Source organism: Triturus cristatus, chromosome 10, assembly GCF_964204655.1.
Source record: "Triturus cristatus chromosome 10, aTriCri1.1, whole genome shotgun sequence".
Classification (NCBI taxonomy): domain Eukaryota; kingdom Metazoa; phylum Chordata; class Amphibia; order Caudata; family Salamandridae; genus Triturus; species Triturus cristatus.
This window is the reverse complement of record NC_140593.1, coordinates 641,210,362-641,229,524: the sequence shown is the minus strand read 5'-3', so window position 1 is coordinate 641,229,524 and position 19,163 is coordinate 641,210,362. Positions and strand designations below refer to the sequence as shown.

The 19,163-nt window shown below is 43.4% G+C and overlaps 1 protein-coding gene across 1 annotated transcript in view; it reads left to right on the top strand.

Annotated features, from left to right (window-relative positions):
- The window catches only part of RGS11 (regulator of G protein signaling 11), a 1,592,422-nt gene that overhangs the window by 505,951 nt on the left and 1,067,308 nt on the right, over positions 1-19,163 (top strand). The window contains exon 7 of the mRNA XM_085632193.1: positions 3,589-3,665. Coding sequence (XP_085488319.1) covers positions 3,589-3,665 — 77 coding nt within the window. The remainder of the gene's footprint in view (positions 1-3,588; positions 3,666-19,163) is intronic.

Here is a 19,163-nt window from a genome sequence, read left to right as displayed (position 1 = left end):
CCTGGTCCGTCGACTGGTGGGTCCCTGAGGGGGAACTTTAATTTCCTTGGGCTTCCCTGGTTGCTCCTGATGTGCCTCCCTACCAAGTGGTGAGTCCCTCAGACCTTGCTGGTCTGCACTGAAGCATCTGTCTCATTTATGCGTGGGTTGCTGTTGCCAAGGTGTGTTGTGTCCAATCCGGGCACCGATGCTGCAGCCCTCGACATCCTTTGTGGGACAGCTTGAATCCAGCTCCTGGTTGTCCTCGATGCCTCCTGGTCTTCGTGGCTGAAGAGTCAAGCTTCACTTCCTTCACCTAAAATCACCCAACATCGGTGGGCATCCGCCTATCGCCTTCCTGATCACTGGCTAGTGACCCAGACTCTGTCCCCTCTATTTTCAGGCTCTTCTCGACTTCGATCCAGGCTTGGATCTCTTTAGACACTTCGCATCTTCCCGGCAGCAGCACTTCTTTGCCAGCTCCCACTGAAATCGACGACGCACCCCGACACCATTTGGCACCTATGCACCCGGCTTCCCTGGGTGAGGTAACTCGAGTACTCCGGTGCTCCCATGGGTGTTGGCCCTAGAACTTCCTAAGTACAAAAGGGTTTGGTCCTGACTCATTTCTAAGTGTCCCTAATCTTTAAAAATCTAACCGCATAGAAGCTACCGGGAGCTCGCGGCTGTGTTCTCATACTGCACACGGCCCCCGTGGATCCCCTGTGTCACTACCTTGTGTGGTTCGTTGGGGTCCTAGCGATTCTATAGGCTCTAGGCCTTGTGTCTCGTTAAGTCATGGTTCTTATACCACTATTTTAGTATATGGTTTGGCTCGCCCCTAGGGCCTGACGTGTATTTGTGCTTATTACTGTGATATTTGAAGTGTAACTTATGTGTTTTGACCTCTAGTCTCATAAAGAGACTAGGAGGGTGTGTTTAGAAATAAATACATATATTTTATATATATACCTGGTGTGGTTGTTTTTCATTTAGGCACTAAAGAGATACAAGCTGCTTTACATTCCTTCAAGACTTAGCCTGAAGGCTGCTCACCATAGCTACCACTAGGATAGCTTTCAATAAAGGTTGTCTTTAACCTATAACCAATAAGGGGTTGTTTGGACTGGTACAGGTTGCCCACTATAACTAGTGGACAGCATATACCAGGCCAACTTCTCACAGGATCCGACTGGCATTTGGGTCGGCCGAATCCATTTGGAACTTATCTGTTTGACTGATTCGAAAACCTTTCTGACTGACCGATTACTATAGTCAGAAAGCGTTCGGACTTTCCAACTCGGTTCTGAATGGCATTCAGAGTAACCGAGACATTCGGAGCCAACTTGTACCGGTCTACGGACCGTGCTTCCAACCTACACATTACGATGTTGGATTCAGACAGCCTTTCCAAATCGGCTGTTCCGACATGGATCGGCTGTTGGAATCCGAATTTGGGGGCCTCTAGCAGGCCCCCCTTTACCCGGAGCCTTCCGAATGGTGTCCGTGGGGGTACCCATGGGACCCCTCTTCAATACCATGCACCGTGTGCCTGCCACAGGGTGCACGATTTTCCCCGCCCATTCCTATCTTCATTGGGGGAGCCTGTGTATTTGGTAGGAACACAGGCTCCCATTGAAGTCAATGGGAGTCCGACCGAACGGTATTCGGAAGCATCCTAATCGGTTGGTCAGACTCCCCGAATTTGATTTGGTCGAAAACCATTGCGAGACCGATTTGGTTGCAATGCTTTCGGACCGACATCGTAATGAGGCCCTTAGTTCTGGGAATTCTTTGTGGAAAATCTGGCTGGCATTGGAAATTCTGTCAATCTGTGATCTCACATAATTCCTCACAAATTGGAATTGGGATCTTAGGGGTGAGTCAAGAATACTTTAAGAAGCTGTCTTGTTTGTGATAGAGTCGACATTTTGCATCCTATCAGTGGTACCAGTTAGGTGTGCAGCATAATCATTGTAGTCGTCATCCAAATATTATCCCCTGTCTGTGTTGATTCAAATGGTAGGATAAGGTACTTAATTGATGTATGTACCTGACTGACATATTAACCGATTCGATGTAAAGCCCCTGTCTGGTTTTAGAATCCATAGGTTTTATTTAATTAAGAATAACCTATACTTACATAGAATTATGTAATGTGGTGCACTGACTTGTATTTGCCCTAAGAATGTTAACTGTGTATTAGAAAATAGTGTAGTTAGAGTGTGAAATAGTGTAGTCTAGTGAGAACAGTATTAACATGTTGAGTGGTTGAATTAGCTGGTTCACACAATAGGATGTTCTGTTATGTTAGCTGAAGTAAAGGCCTGAATTTGCAGCATTTAGAAAATGATAGTGTTAAACTGTCATTTGAATTTCATGAGGCTGCAGAATTCTGTTTCTTTCTCACATTTTGATTTGCAGGTGGACAGGGTTCTGTTAGAAAAGACTAAGGCTATTGGTCCCTTAGTTAGTTGGGGAATGAAGAAGATACAGTGGGCTTGGTGGGAACTGATTAGGTGGAGAAGAACATCGTTCACACGGAAGAAGGCGAAGAAACCAAGGACGAATTGTTGCAATGGCATGTATGGAGAAGACCGTGGAAAACCTCACTGCAGTGGAACGTTTTGTAAATGAATTATATTGTAATGCACGTGAACAGGAGAGAAAAGCATTATGGGACTTTTGCCGAAGTGTCCTATCGAGTATATGTTGTATTGAAGAGAGGGACAGTTGTCCACATCCCTTCTGTCTTTCATACAGAGAGCATCAGACTGCTAGCCTGCTGTTCTTATTGTAGCTTCATGATGCTTGACCTGTCTCATGGTGGAGAGACTTTTTAGAAATACTCCATCGCTGACACCTTTCTCCTTACAGAACGTTCCTGCCTATATGCCTAAGTAGGAATGTCAGTTTAAGACTTAGAGTAGGGATAGATCTAAATGCTTTTCTCTCAAGAAGTTCCGATGCAGGAAAACCTGGATATACGCTTCTTAATTTCTGTTCTTTTGGCTATTGAATTTGTGGTTCTGTTTATTCTACATAGAGCTAATTTGTTACGCCGGTTTGGTATTTTCATGTTTCCTTTGCATTTTTGTACTCTCTTACTGAGATGCATCTATGTCCAGTTATTTTTGGCTTTGTAATACATTTTAACTAACCCTATTTTGTTGTGGACCTGGGCTATTGTGAGGCTTCTTTGAGTTACACGGTATTTGGATTGACTACAGAAATTTGCTTCCCCTCAACACTCCCATGCTGCTAACAAGAACCATCAAGTAAACTATCAGAGAAGAGAATCGAAATGTGATGGGCCCTGCCCTATCATTTGTGTCAGTGTATGAACAGTAGGATTATAGTCCATTGTGAGCTCAGCTAAAGTGCGTCAAGTATACACTCACTTCCTCATTTATTTGTACACTACACACCAGTTCCTCCAGAACGAACCCATTGCTCCTTACAACGAAAAGTATAGCGAAGGCTAAAGGGTGATGCACTTTGAAACTGCACATGTATATTGGCTTCCTATCTGAAATATTATTGTGATAAAATGAAGGTGCACATTATCAAGTTTATTTCCCATTTCTTTTCTCCCACCCTTTTCCAAAGGAAACGTATAATCATCTGAACAAAAGAATCAACCACACCTGGGACTTCGTGGTGATGCAGGCCAGAGAGCAGATAAGGTGATCTTTTGCAAAAGTTTATTTTTCTACATCTTGATCATTTTATGTTGTGGCCATTCAAGAGAACCATCCGTCATGCTCACTAAAGTTTTGTCAACTCTAACTCTTGTGCCTGCTTTTTTAAATGTAACAGTAGCATCTGCATTTAAAAAGGACTGATGTAATGAAACATTAATGTCAGACCCACAATTGAGGACCGGTGTTGTATAATATCTGGTATCCCCTTGGGATCGTGTATCCCCTGCTCTCCAGCTGTCTTCGGAGAATTAACTCAGCTCGGGCAGGATCAGACAGAAGCAGTCGATCTCTGCTCGGGCTGAGTGCGGGGATACACGATTTCATGGGATACCAGTCTGAGCACACGCTATATATTACCTGACGTTTCTCTAATTCTGGAGCCACTGCTCCACAAGAGACAGGAAGTAAATCGCAGGCAGTTCAAAGAAGGAAAAATTAAATAAATGAACATTAAATGCACACACAGAGTCGAAGTGAAAGAATGGAATGCTTATTTTCCAAGCAAATCGCAACAAGTACAAAGAAAGAAAGGTGAATTTAAGGAAAATTAAATATATGCACCCACGGAAAGAATGGAATTTTATTTTTTAAGCAAGTGGCAAGTAGTACAAAGGAGGAAGCCGTGAAATGAATGAAAATTAAATAAAAACAAGCACAGAGAGAGTGGAAGAATGGAATTTTTATTTTTAAAACAAATCGCTAGTACAAAGAAGGAAACGTGAAATAAGTGAAAATTAAACAAATGCACAGAGTCAGAGTGAAAGAATGGAATTTTTATTTTTGAAGAGATGGAATCACATTGTAAATTAAAACATGAGGAGAGAGAATGACAGAGCAGATAACATAGCTGCCAAGGTTTTATTTAGATTGCTATGTGTGACATTCTCATAAATTCAGTGTAATTATGAGTGACATTTCAACAACTATAAGTGACTCTTTCTCGCAAGCAAATTCAAGTAATAAAGATGAGGGAAGCATATAAATATCAAAAATTACACACAATTCACCAAAGAGAAACTCTAAGAAGTTCTTAAAATTACTGCAAAGCACCAGCTCTGGAAGGGCACTAACTTAGTACTTGCGAGCCGCCCCAGACAGCAGCACAGGCATTGAGAAGGCTCAGGAGAGTGAAGTGCACACCTTACATTCAGCCAAGATGCTGTTTGTTTCAAAGACAGTACGGTTTAATCCAGGGCTGGCTTTAGAACTGTTGGTGCCCTGTGCGACAATCATTTTTGTCGCCCCCCCCGACCACCTACTTGGATTCCCTCAGGACCACCAGGCAAAAGTGCCCCTCCTCTCTCCATAGCACCTCTCTCACATACATTTCATTTGTTTTATAGCACTGGTAAAGACTAAATTTACTAATAAGATTGTAAATCTACTCAAACAAACACTTTATAGCAACATTAGGAATGGATAGTGAAAGACTGGGAAAAAAACAGAACTTCCTAACCTATTTTATACAGTTTGTATACAGTTCTTTGATGACAGTCTGTTACAGTCACTGTTCCATATTAGCTTTGTATCTTATGAACTGTGGTGACAAAAGGATCTCTGTGACAAAAGCAGTAATCCACTCAGCTATCGACATAAATACAGATCTGTGATCTGCACAGTACGCATTCTATGCAGCAGGCACATTAATCCTCTGTGCTTTTTATGGCAAGTCAAAACTAGATAAAACTCCGATTACACTCTCTTGCAGGAACATTATTCACAAGAGTTATCTTGACATTTTTAATGCTGCCTGAAAACTGTACGCACAAGGAAGTATGCTGAAAGTGCTTTTAAATCACAAGTTATTGCTAAACACAGTGCCCCCCTCTCTGAGGTCAGCGCCCCATCCCCAGGTCAGCACCCAGTGCGGCAGCACCAGTTGCACTGCTCTAAAGTTGGCCCTGGTTTAATCAATCTGAATAAAAATGATAACTGAGGAGTGCAGCTGAGCGGTATCAGCCCGGTTGGCACGCCACTACCTGCCCCACCCTGCAGCACCAGATCACACCAGCAGGCTGCAGCTGTACTAGAGCTACCGAAAACACCAGGCTCGTAAGTGACACAGCTGCTGGCCATGCTGCCCCTAATTACCATAACCAGGTATCAAGTTGTCGATGCTAGGGGGCGGACTCACTCCGCTAGGCAGGCGCCAACAGACTGAGGCTCTAGGAAGGTCGCATCCATTCTGGTGATTGCTCCCTAGGACTCAGCTTCCAGCTTATTTATTTGTAGGCCTACTCACCTGCAGCAGGCTTGTGTGCAGGGGGTGTGTCCGGGCAGTCCTCTGTGGAAGGGAAGTATGGAAGCGGGGATGCTGGGTGGAGAGTGGGAGAGTGTATGGGTTTCTCTGGTGTTTTTGGAGGGTGTGGGGGAAAGATTCTAGGTGTAGGCAGGTGTCTTATGCAGGGTCCCTTACTTCTTGCGGTGCTGCAGATAACTGTGTTTATCTGCTGTGTAGCGCCGGGAGGGCAGCATGCCATTTCGGGGTTAGATGCTAAATGCAGACCCTTTCATCCCTGTGGCGCCCATTACCTGCTGAGTGCGTGAGTATAATCCCTACATTGTTTTTCTGGCCTGCGAGTCTCTTGATAAAAGCTGTGGGCCATAATTTTAACACTGACTGTGAGGAGCCATCATGTGACGAGTCTCACAGTGAGTCACACGGTTAACCTGAATGGATTGTCGGTCTCAAGGGGAAGTGACTAAACTTGCTACATTGTAGCCTCTGCTCTCAGCCTTCCTAAGCCAGCCCAGTCACGAGCTACGCCAGCCGCCCCAAGCCTGCACGAGCAGAGCAAACCGTGGGCTGCAACCTGGATTTCAGTTTCTAACAGAGCACTAATAGCACTCTGGGTTGATACTGAGGCGCTACAAATACATGACTTTCCATTTCAGTGCGGTGATGCGGACCACCACACTGAAATGCTTTAGTCTAATGCCTGAGGCATGGTACCTGGCAGTGCTGAGGGAAACAATGGCAAAACTAAAAAACCTAAAAGGGTAAAACCCATCAATATGAGAGAAATATTAAAGTGTGAGGGACAGAAAAAAGGCAATAGGAAAAAGCAGGATAGGAAAATGGAGAAATAAAACATTTCAGATTATATACAATGAGCAATTTACAAAACTGTTTTCAAAACATATAACTGACACTGTAAGTACAACAGTGATTATTTCATTATATACATACAGTTATAAGGCTGCCACCTTACTGGCATACCACTAGCCTGCATTTTATTTATCTGCCAACTAATAACAAGCATTGGCAAAGTTAATATGTTTTGGTCTAAAGAGAGTTATTTGTTTATGTTTTTAAGTAATGTTGTGTAGTAGCATGGCTGGAGTGCTGCAAGAATGAAAGTAAAACAAGCATTTACAATGCAAATTGGTCTCAAATTTGTGAGAGTTAGGGGTATTGGCGCTGTAAATGACAATGTCTTTTACCCATGTGTTTTGAATTGGTGTGGAGTGGATATATGTGCTGTGGAGTGGAATTATGTGGGTTGGATTGGAATTATTAGTTGTGAAATTGTGTGGTGTGGAGTGGATTTGTTAAGTGGAATTATGTGGAATGGTGTGCAGTTACAATATGTGGATAGTAATTATGTGATATTGAGTTGAGTGTACTGGAATTATGTGGAGTGTACTTGTGTGTCATAGAGATTTTAATTATGTGATGTGCTGTTGAATTTTGTGGCATGATATGGAATTATATGGTGTGATTTAGATGTATTTGGTGTGTTCTGTACTTGTGTTGTTAAGTTGAAATATGTGGTTTGTTGCCGAATTGTGTGGTGTGGAATGAAAATGGTAGAGTTGAATTGTGTGGCTTGGAAGTGTGCAGCATTGAGTGAAATTTGTTTTATAGCACTGGTAAAGACTAAATTTACTAATAAGAATGTAAATCTACTCAAACAAACACTTTATAGCAACATTAGGAATGGATAGTGAAAGACTGGGAAAAAAACAGAACTTCCTAACCTATTTTATACAGTTTGTATGCAGTTCTTTGATGACAGTCTGTTACAGTCACTGTTCCATATTAGCTTTGTATCTTATGAACTGTGGTGACAAAAGGATCTCTGTGACAAAAGCAGTAATCCACTCAGCTATCGACATAAATACAGATCTGTGATCTGCACAGTACGCATTCTATGCAGCAGGCACATTAATCCTCTGTGCTTTTTATGGCAAGTCAAAACTAGATAAAACTCCGATTACACTCTCTTGCAGGAACATTATTCACAAGAGTTATCTCGACATTTTTAATGCTGCCTGAAAACTGTACGCACAAGGAAGTATGCTGAAAGTGCTTTTAAATCACAAGTTATTGCTAAACACAGTGCCCCCCTCTCTGAGGTCAGCGCCCCATCCCCAGGTCAGCACCCAGTGCGGCAGCACCAGTTGCACTGCTCTAAAGTCGGCCCTGGTTTAATCAATCTGAATAAAAATGATAACTGAGGAGTGCAGCTGAGCGGTATCAGCCCGGTTGGCACGCCACTACCTGCCCCACCCTGCAGCACCAGATCACACCAGCAGGCTGCAGCTGTACTAGAGCTACTGAAAACACCAGGCTCGTAAGTGACACAGCTGCTGGCCACGCTGCCCCTCATTACCATAACCAGGTATCAAGTTGTCGATGCTAGGGGGCGGACTCACTCCGCTAGGCAGGCGCCAACAGACTGAGGCTCTAGGAAGGTCGCATCCATTCTGGTGATTGCTCCCTAGGACTCAGCTTCCAGCTTATTTATTTGTAGGCCTACTCACCTGCAGCAGTCTTGTGTGCAGGGGGTGTGCCCGGGCAGTCCTCTGTGGAAGGGAAGTATGGAAGCGGGGATGCTGGGTGGAGAGTGGGAGAGTGTATGGGTTTCTCTGGTGTTTTTGGAGGGTGTGGGGGAAAGATTCTAGGTGTAGGCAGGTGTCTTATGCAGGGTCCCTTACTTCTTGCGGCGCTGCAGATAACTGTGTTTATCTGCTGTGTAGCGCCGGGAGGGCAGCATGCCATTTCGGGGTTAGATGCTAAGTGCAGACCCTTTCATCCCTGTGGCGCCCATTACCTGCTGAGTGCGTGAGTATAATCCCTACATTGTTTTTCTGGCCTGCGAGTCTCTTGATAAAAGCTGTGGGCCATAATTTTAACACTGACTGTGAGGAGCCATCATGTGACGAGTCTCACAGTGAGTCACACGGTTAACCTGAATGGATTGTCGGTCTCAAGGGGAAGTGACTAAACTTGCTACATTGTAGCCTCTGCTCTCAGCCTTCCTAAGCCAGCCCAGTCACGAGCTAAGCCAGCCGCCCCAAGCCTGCGCGAGCAGAGCAAACCGTGGGCTGCAACCTGGATTTCAGTTTCTAACAGAGCACTAATAGCACTCTGGGTTGATACTGAGGCGCTACAAATACATGACTTTCCATTTCAGTGCGGTGATGCGGACCACCACACTGAAATGCGTTAGTCTAATGCCTGAGGCATGGTACTTGGCAGTGCTGAGGGAAACAATGGCAAAACTAAAAAACCTAAAAGGGTAAAACCCATCAATATGAGAGAAATATTAAAGTGTGAGGGACAGAAAAAAGGCAATAGGAAAAAGCAGGATAGGAAAAGGAGAAATAAAACATTTCAGATTATATACAATGAGCAATTTACAAAACTGTTTTCAAAACATATAACTGACACTGTAAGTACAACAGTGATTATTTCATTATATACATACAGTTATAAGGCTGCCACCTTACTGGCATACCACTAGCCTGCATTTTATTTATCTGCCAACTAATAACAAGCATTGACAAAGTTAATATGTTTTGGTCTAAAGAGAGTTATTTGTTTATGTTTTTAAGTAATGTTGTGTAGTAGCATGGCTGGAGTGCTGCAAGAATGAAAGTAAAACAAGCATTTACAATGCAAATTGGTCTCAAATTTGTGAGAGTTAGAGGTATTGGCGCTGTAAATGACAATGTCTTTTACCCATGTGTTTTGAATTGGTGTGGAGTGGATATATGTGCTGTGGAGTGGAATTATGTGGGTTGGATTGGAATTATTAGTTGTGAAATTGTGTGGTGTGGAGTGGATTTGTTAAGTGGAATTATGTGGAATGGTGTGCAGTTACAATATGTGGATAGTAATTATGTGATATTGAGTTGAGTGTACTGGAATTATGTGGAGTGTACTTGTGTGTCATAGAGATTTTAATTATGTGATGTGCTGTTGAATTTTGTGGCATGATATGGAATTATATGGTGTGATTTAGATGTATTTGGTGTGTTCTGTACTTGTGTTGTTAAGTTGAAATATGTGGTTTGTTGCCGAATTGTGTGGAGTGGAATGAAAATGGTAGAGTTGAATTGTGTGGCTTGGAAGTGTGCAGCATTGAGTGAAATTCTGCTGATTGGAATTATGTTGCATGGTTTGGAGTGTATTTTTGTGGATTGTGTTCCCAAGGTTTAAAATAATGAAACATAATTACGAAGAAAGGCAGCCTTTCATTGCGCACAAATTTACAAAACCTTATTATATGCAAAGACTTGTCCAAATATCTTAATGAAAACATGCAGAGTGAATTCCCAGTGACATTTTGGTTGAATAATTTTAGGGGGGGCTTGAACAATGTGGGGCGCTGTTTTGGTTGTAAATGGTATCAGGGCTATGCACATCTGTGGGGGGGTATGCACCATATTTATCTAAACTTAGCTTGGCACATTTGTCAGGGGAGTTCTGATTCTGGTGCTCCAAACCACGCACCCATAGATGTGTATGTGGTTCACAGGATTTTGAATTCACTGCTCAGTAGGCAACAAGAGGGTTGCTTCTAAAACTGTAAACTTATCAAATGCCAAAAGCTAGTGAGTGAGGTAAAAAAACAAGCATAAACGGTTCTGCCATATAAAAGAGGGAAGACACCCACATCATTGCTTCAGACAGTGCAGAGTTGGGTTACTGGTATTACTGACTTTTCGCACACTGCATTTTCAAGCTGTTGTTGCTTTGCTTACCTTATGAGACGTGAGATGGTGGTTGGAATCGGGGCTCAGTGTGAAAAAGGTCTCATCTTCCAGAGTCAGTTTAAAAGAAGGCAAGAGCATTGCGCTGCCTTAAGTCTAGAGGAGCAGAAGACCATCAGTATTATCATAAAATTAGCAAAGACTACAGGGAGTGAAGAGGCGCAAAATGTCACTTTGCCAAGGGTGGCAGCAATCCATCCAACAGCCCTGATTAGCTTTCTCTGGTACCCACTGTTTCCCTTGGAGAATTTCTGAAGGGGAGAGAGGCCTGCAAAGCACTTTAAGGTGAACTACACAATGCATCTTATATAGTGGGGTTTCACAAAGTTTCCCAAAACTCTGCACTACAGCTTGGAGAAACAAGGGATCATGTGCGTTAATAGTTACAGCTTTGAAACGACATACAGGATCACTTCTCTAGAAGCAGTATATACTCACAAGCAAGCGAGGCACCGAGCTCGCTCAGTCTAAATCCCTCGAGTAACATTTCTATTTGTCTCTTGTCTCTTGTGCTTCCGGTGACTGGTCTTTCAGGTGTAAACATAAGACGACATTGGCAGATCTCCCCCACTGCAATAACGTTCGCTTGAGCAGAAACATACCAAATACACAGAGAAACATGCAGCAGTCGAGATGTCCGTCTGTTTGAAGCTTGCAGTTTAAAGTGCAAATGAGTCCATGCTTAAAGTTGATGCTCGATGTGCCACACAGATGAATGGATAAAGCACTGCATGCTGTGCTGATCAAGTTGAAAAGAGCAGCGGAAGCGCGTATTGCGATGGCAGACCAGGAGGAACCATAAATGTGTGATTGCCAATCCGAAGGAACAATTAGTGAAATCGCCTGGGCGTGAACCAAGCACCCAAAGGAGGAACAATTACAAGCAATGCACCAATGAAAAGGCAGCATTTCTGAAAGGCACAAAAATGAACGAATGGCAATGGATGGGCTTGGTTAAAGCCCATATTGTATATACACCCTGCCTTGCAGAGCAGCGCATGCACTCTGACTCAAGGCTTGACCTAAAAAGGAGATATGATATAGTTGTAACCCTTTTTAGGTCTCGGCTAGCGAAGGCTGCGCTTGCGCAGTCTCGCTCGCGAGAGATAATGACTTGGAGAAGAGGGGCTTGAACCCGCTCCTCTTCTTCCCTCTTCTCCATTGGCTGGCCTCTTGAATGCTGGCCAGCTATTGGAGAAGAGGTCCGTCACTCCGAACAGGCCCCGTCCTTTTCGGATTCGGGGGCGTGTTTTTTTCAACTTTTCTAATTAACTCCTCCAGCCAATGGCAAGAGGAGAACACGCCCCCGAATCCGAAAGCTCCGCTGCCTTTCTCCGAGGCATTTCTGCTTCGCCTCGGAGAAAGGCGGTGGTGTGCTCGTCCTCTCCCCCTGCTCTCGGGCAATCCATGTGCTGTTTATAAAACGTGATGAATGTTTACGAAACGTAACTTACATTTGTATTGAATGGCATCAAGTTACCACAACATACTGTTGAATGAGGACTTTGATGACGCTTTGCTCTGCCCTGATTTTCTTTCGGAAAGCTTTAGCGTGCAAGAGATAATAAAATTAGAAATTGACATTTGGAGACTGGAAAACGCAGATTTGAGGGGGGACTTGTTCTGGCAACGCCCACCACTGCCCCTTCCCAACTCCCCGAGCAGTGGCTGTCAGAGTTCCCGGGACCCCGCCTCACCTTCTTGATGTTGTAGAGTCGGGTCAGCATCCCGATGCCGCGGTCGTTGAGGATGGTGAGCTTCTCGGCCAGCTTCTGCTGACTCGGCTGTACTGCGGGGCGCGACATGTCTCCCCCGAGAGCCGCAGCCGCTGCCTCCTAATGACAAGCCGAGGCCGATCCGCAACTCCGTGCACCCGGCCCGCGGCTTCCCTCGGGCTTCTGCCGGCTCTGGAGCACAGACTGTGAGTGAATCTGGAGTCGCCCCAAAAGCAGTGACAGCACCGGCAGCCGCCGCCCACATAAATATTATTGAAAAATCAAAACGGACATGCTGAGGATTTAGTAATGGGCATGAACGTAAATGCTTTTCCAATATGGAGGCTGCTTCTTCTTGAGTTGATACTTCCTTGTTGTCCTCTATCTATTTCCACGCGGTAGGAGCCGGGTTCTCTGGTGTTTCACATTCACTATGAATAAGAAGATGGCGGCGGAGCGCGGTTACAGCTTCTCTCTGACCACTTTCAGGTAAGCACAGTGCAGACATGCCAACACTCCCGATTCAGGCGGGAGACTACCGATTTCATGGCTAGTCTCCCGCCTCCCGATTCCTGCAAGCAAAAACCCGATTCCTCGGGGTTTCAGCAGACAGGGCTCGGTATTGTGTAACGTACTAATTCTTCCAGCAATAGTCAGAATTGCGATGCAGGAGGTCTAGAAGAGGTGAAACACCAACAAAGCCTCATTAACAAGCGAATGGTCTGTTAAGTACTGGGAGAGGGGTGGGGGCGGCGGCTGTGTGTGTGCCCGAAGCTGTTTCAGCCTGGGCTGACGGGGGAGGGGGGGGGTGTATGCACTGACCGCAACCTGCCAGGCCAGTTCAAACTCTTGCATCCCCCTCTTTCTCTGCCTGCCACTGCGCTCCATGCTTTTGAAAGGTGATTAAAAAAACATGTGAATTTGCTTTCAAATGTCCGATCCTGCTGCAGCACACTTCCTAAGTCCATACATGACAGAAACCCGATTGAAGGCCCCCTTCTCCCGATTTTTTTTTTTAAATCTCGCACTTTGCTTTTATGAAATGTTGGCATGTATGACAGTGAGGCTGTTGCCGGTGTTGTGGACATGGGGGAGAGTAAGTGGGCAGCTTACCTGTGCCTGTACTAACAGTTTGTGGCCTCGTCCGGGATACTGCAGAGTCACGACCCATTCCAACCTTCTTGCTATCACCAATCCTCGGAGGATAATTGAAACTTTCTAAGTGCCGGGGACGGAGGAGCCGTCGATGAGAGCACTGGGGTCACGTCTTTGCTCACAGTTGTTGTTCGGCAAGTGAAGACTGATATCACAAAAGATCAGTGGCATTGTGTCTGTCAACTGGGGTACACATGCAAAAAGAGACATGGAAGACTTCATGGCTGAAACAGGCAGTTCGTAAATAGATGTAAACTGTATTTAGGATAAGACCCAAGGGCACAATAAATAGCACGTGGCATGACTGTGCAAACAAATGTCTGAGAAAGTATACAGCTAATTACCAGTTGCTGTCCACTCTTCCTAGCTGCGGGGTTGAACTCTGAGCACTTCCCTTTGAAGTCACGATCCTTTTATCTGTGGCCGGACTCAGGAATTTAAGAAGAACCGTCATACTGATGCTCAGAACAGTTCGTGGTTACTACAGTGCTTAATTTATGCAAAAAATATATATATAGAAGTAAAAAACATATAAGTGCCAAGGCCCTCCTTAGAAGGCCCCTGCAGCTTGCGCCACACATTGCGGCTCTGTGGGTGGCTCTGTGTGTGTGTGGGAGGCTCTATGTGTGTGTGTGTGGCTCTGTGTGGGTGGCTTTTTTGTAGGTGGCTCTATGCGTGGGTGGCTCTGTCTGTGTGTAGGTGGCTCTATTTGTGTGTGGGTTGCTCTATGTGAATAGCTCTGTGTGGGTGGCTCTGTGTGGGTGGCTCTGTGTGTGTGGCTCTGTGTGTGGGTGCAAATGCAATAGGTCTCGCATTTGAGAGAGATTAAGCTATTGACATTGTAAATAACAATGCCGTTTCTTTAAATGTTTTAAAAACAAAAACATAAACAAAAATAATGTCATGAGCAATGCCAATAGCTCTAACTTTAACAATGCCGAGACCATTGCATTGTAAATGCTTGTTTTTAAATTGCTGGCGGGTAGGAGGGAAGGCAGGGGATACAAGGGGGGAGGGAAGGAATGGGTGTTGGGGGCAACATGAACAATGAAGGGTGTGGGAATTAAAAACACTTTTTTGTTTTTTTCAGGCTGGAGGTACTGCTCTGCTAAGTATCATGCACCAATGGTTAGACGAATGCACTTTAGCATGGAAGTCCTCATCACCACACTAAAATGCTTAGTCATGGATTTATTGCGCCACTTATCACAGCGGCACTACTAGGTATAAGGATCTGCAAATAGGATCAGACCATTGCAAAAGCGGGAGCAACAGGCTGCCTGCTGGCAGTGCTGTGCAAAATGTGCTGCCAGTGAGCCTACATTATACAGTGCCACTTTCAAGGTTGAGGTTCTTCACTACCAATAATGAACACAAATTGTCATCACACAGCATAGGGCACCCTCAGGCTCTGGCTGCAATGCAAAATAAAGCTGAGCCTCAGGAACCAAGCCATGTGACATGCCATGGCTAAGTCTGTGAAACAGACTCTTACAATTATATCCTCTCTGGAGAGTAGTAATCACCCTGAGACTACCCTGCAATGCACTGTCTCTTGCTCAGACTGAGAGTGATGATGAATACAGTGGGTGGAGACTTGCCCTGTTGTATTTCAAACACTGGTGCCACCTGCACGGCACTATCAGTGACAGTTAACTCAATTCCACAAAGTCAGTGATTGGATGATGATTGGCCAGTGACCCAGCAACTGATGGGCAAAATTATGTTTTTGTGTTACTGCACATTGTGTGCGCCCCCGCAGGCATAGAGTGTGTGTTGTTGGCACCTCTCAGACCACGCAGCACTATAGACCCCCGGCCTCATTGGCAGTGCTTTGTTTGTAATACCTGTTATTTGATAGCAGATTACAGTATCTTTGCAGATTTTTTATATCAATCCCACAAGATTTTACATCCAGTTCCCTTAGGGAATACCATATATAATGGCCTATACCAGCTATACTTTCTGGTATTCCCTGTGTTTCTGCTGTTAGAACTTACCAGTATTCAAATTGACATGGTCTTATGTTGGATGGGTGAGCACAGTATTTCTATGCCAAATAGCAACCTTCCTTCTGCTTTCCAACATTGTTTACTATGGGGATACTAACTACTATGGCTCACGCATTGCTGTAATATCTCTTATCCCCTAAATTTCATGACTTGCACTTTATCCATTGGCCACTTGAAGTTGCCTTTTATTTGATAGCAGACTACAGTATCTTTCAGATTTTTCACATCATTCCACAAGATTTTAAATCAGGTTCCCTTAGTGGATCCTAAATATTATGGCTCACACATTGCTGATATATCTTGTGTACCCTACATTTCATGGGTTACCCTTTAGCCATTGACCACTTGTAGTTGCCTTTTATTTGATAGCAGACTACAGTAACTTTTCACAGTTTTTTACATCATTCCACCAGATTGTACATCCGGTTTCCTTAAGGGATACCAAATAAAATGGCCTATACTGGCTATAAGTGGTATCCCAGGTGTTTCTTGGTTTAGAACTTACCAGAAATAAATTAGACATGGTCTTAAGTTGGATGGGTGAGCACAGTACTTCTATGCCAAATAGCGACCTTCCTTTGGCTTTACAACATCGTTTACTCTGGGGATCCAAATATTATGGCTCACGCATTGCTGTGATATCTCACATCCCCTACGTTTCATAGGTTACCCTTCACCCATTGACCACTTGAAGCTGTGTTTTACTTGATAGCAGACTACAGTAGCCTTTCACATTTTTTACATCATTCCACAAGATTGTACGTCCGGTTCCCTTAGGGGATACCATATATAATAGCCTATACCGGCTATAATATTTGGTATCCCCTGTGTTTCTGGGGTTAGAACTTACCAGTATTCAATTTTACATGGTCTTATGTTGGATGAATGAGCACAGTATTTCTATGCTCATTATAACCCTTCCTTTTGCTTTCCATCGTCGTTTACCATGGTGTTACCAAATATTCACGCATTGCTGTAATATCTCGAATCACCTATGTTTCATTGGTTACCCTTTTGCCGTTCACTAGTGGAAGTTGCCTTTTATTGTATAGCAGATTACAGTATCTTTTCAGATTTCTTACATGAATCCCACAAGATTTTACATCCGGTTCCTTTCAGGGAAACCATATATAATGGCCTCTTCAGACTATAATATCTGGTATCTCGTGTGTTTCTGGTGTTAGAACTTACCAGTATCCAAATTCATATGGTCTTATGTTGAATGGATGAGCACAGTATTTCCTTGCCAAATATCGGCCTTCCTTTTGCTTTCCAATATTGTTTACTATGGGGATACCAAATATTATGGCTCACGTATTGCTGTAATATCTCGTAATCGCTACGTTACCTGGCTTACCCTTTACCCATTGGCCACGTTGAGTTGTCTTTTATTTGATAGCAGACTACTGTAATTTTTTACATCATGCCACAAGATTGTATGTCAGGTTCCCTTAGGGGATACCATATATAATGGCCTTTACCGCCTATAATATTTGGTATCCCCTTTGTTTCTTGGGTTAGAACTTACCAGGATTCAATTTTACATGGTTGTATATTGAATGGGTGAGCACAGTGTTTCTATGCTGAATATCACCCTTCCTTTTGCTTTCCATCATCTTTTACTATGGGGATACCAAATGTTATGGCTCACGCATTGCTGTAATATCTAATATTGCCTACGTTTCATGGGTTACCCTTTTGCCATTGACCACTTGAAGTTGCCTTTTACTTTATAGCAGACTACAATAACCTTTCACATTTTTTCATCATTCCACAAGATTGTACGTAAGGGATACGATACATAATGACCTATACAAGCTATTATATATGGTATCCACTGTCTTTCTGAGGTTAGAACTTACCAGTATTCAAATTGACATGGTCTTATGTTGTATGGGTGAGCACAGTACTTCCATGCCAAGTAGTGCCCTTCCTTTTGCTTTCCAACATCGTTTACTATGGGGATACCAAATATTATGCTTCATGCGTTGCTGTAATACCTTTTACCCCCTACATTACATGGGTTACCCATTAGCCATTGACCACTTGAAGTTGCCTTTTACTTGATAGCAGACTACATTAACCTTTCACATTTTTTCATAACTCCACAAGATTGTACGTCCGGTTCCCTTAGGGAATACCATATATAATGGCCTATCCTGGCTTTAATATCCAGTATCCCATGTGCTTCTGGGGTTAGAACATACCAGTATTCAAATTGACATGGTCTTATGTTGGATGGGTGGGCATAGTACTTCTATGCCAAGTAGCACCCTTCCTTTTCCTTTCCAGCATCGTTTATTATGGGGATACCAAACATTATGGCTCAAGCATTGCTGTAATATCTTGTATACCCTACGTTTCATGGTTTACTCTTTAGCCATTAGCCACTTGAAGTTGTCTTTTATTTGATGGCAGAGTACAGTATCTTTTCACATTTTTTACATCATTCTACAAGATTGTACGTCCGGTTCCCTTAGGGGATACCATATATAATGGACCATACCGCCTATAATATTTGGTATCGCCAGTGTTTCTTGGGTTATAATTTACCAGGATTCAATTTGACATAATCCTATGTTGGATACTTGACTACAGTACTTCTATGCCAAATAGCAGCCTTCCCTTTGCTTTCCAACATCGTTTACAATGGCGACACCAAATATTATGGCTCACGCATTGCTGTAATATCTCGTATCCCCTACGTTTAATAGGTTACCCTTTAGCCATTGACCACTTGAACTTGTGTTTTACTTGATAGCAGACTACAGTAACCTTTCACATTTTTTACATCATTTCACAAGATTGTACTACCGGTTCCCTTAGGAGATACCATATATAATGGCCTATACTTGTTATAATATTTGGTATTCCCTTTGTTTTTGGTGTTACAAATTACCACAATTCAATTTTACTTGGTCTTATGTTGGATGGATGAGCACATTATTTCTATGCTGATTATATCCCTTCCTTTTGCTTTCCATCATCATTTACCATTGTGATACCAAATATTATGGCTCACGCATTGCTGTAATATCTTGTATCCCATATGTTTAATTGGTTACCCTTTAGCCGTTCACCAGTTTAAGTTGCCCTTTATTGTATAGCAGATTACAGAATCTTTTCAGATTTCTTACTTGAATCCTACAAGATTTTACATCCAGTTCCCTTAGGGGATACCATAGATAAAGGCCTTTAATGGCTATAATATCTGGTATCCCCGGTGATTCTGGTTTTAGAACTTACCAGTATTCAAATTGATATGGTCTTATGTTGGTTGGGTGAGCACAGTATTTCCTTGTCCAATAGCGACTTTCCTTTTGCTTTCCAATACCATTTACTATCGGGATAACAAATATTATGACTCACTCATTGCTGTAATATCTTGTATCCCCTACCTTAAATGGGTTACTCTTTAGCCATTGACCACTTGCAGTTGTCTTTTATTTGATAGCAGGCTACAGTATCTTTTCAGATGTTTTACCTCATTCCACAATATTTTACATCCGGTTCCCTTGGGGGATACTAAATATTATGGCTCAAGCGTTGCTGTAATATCTCGTATTCCCTACTCTTCATGGGTTACCCTTTATCAA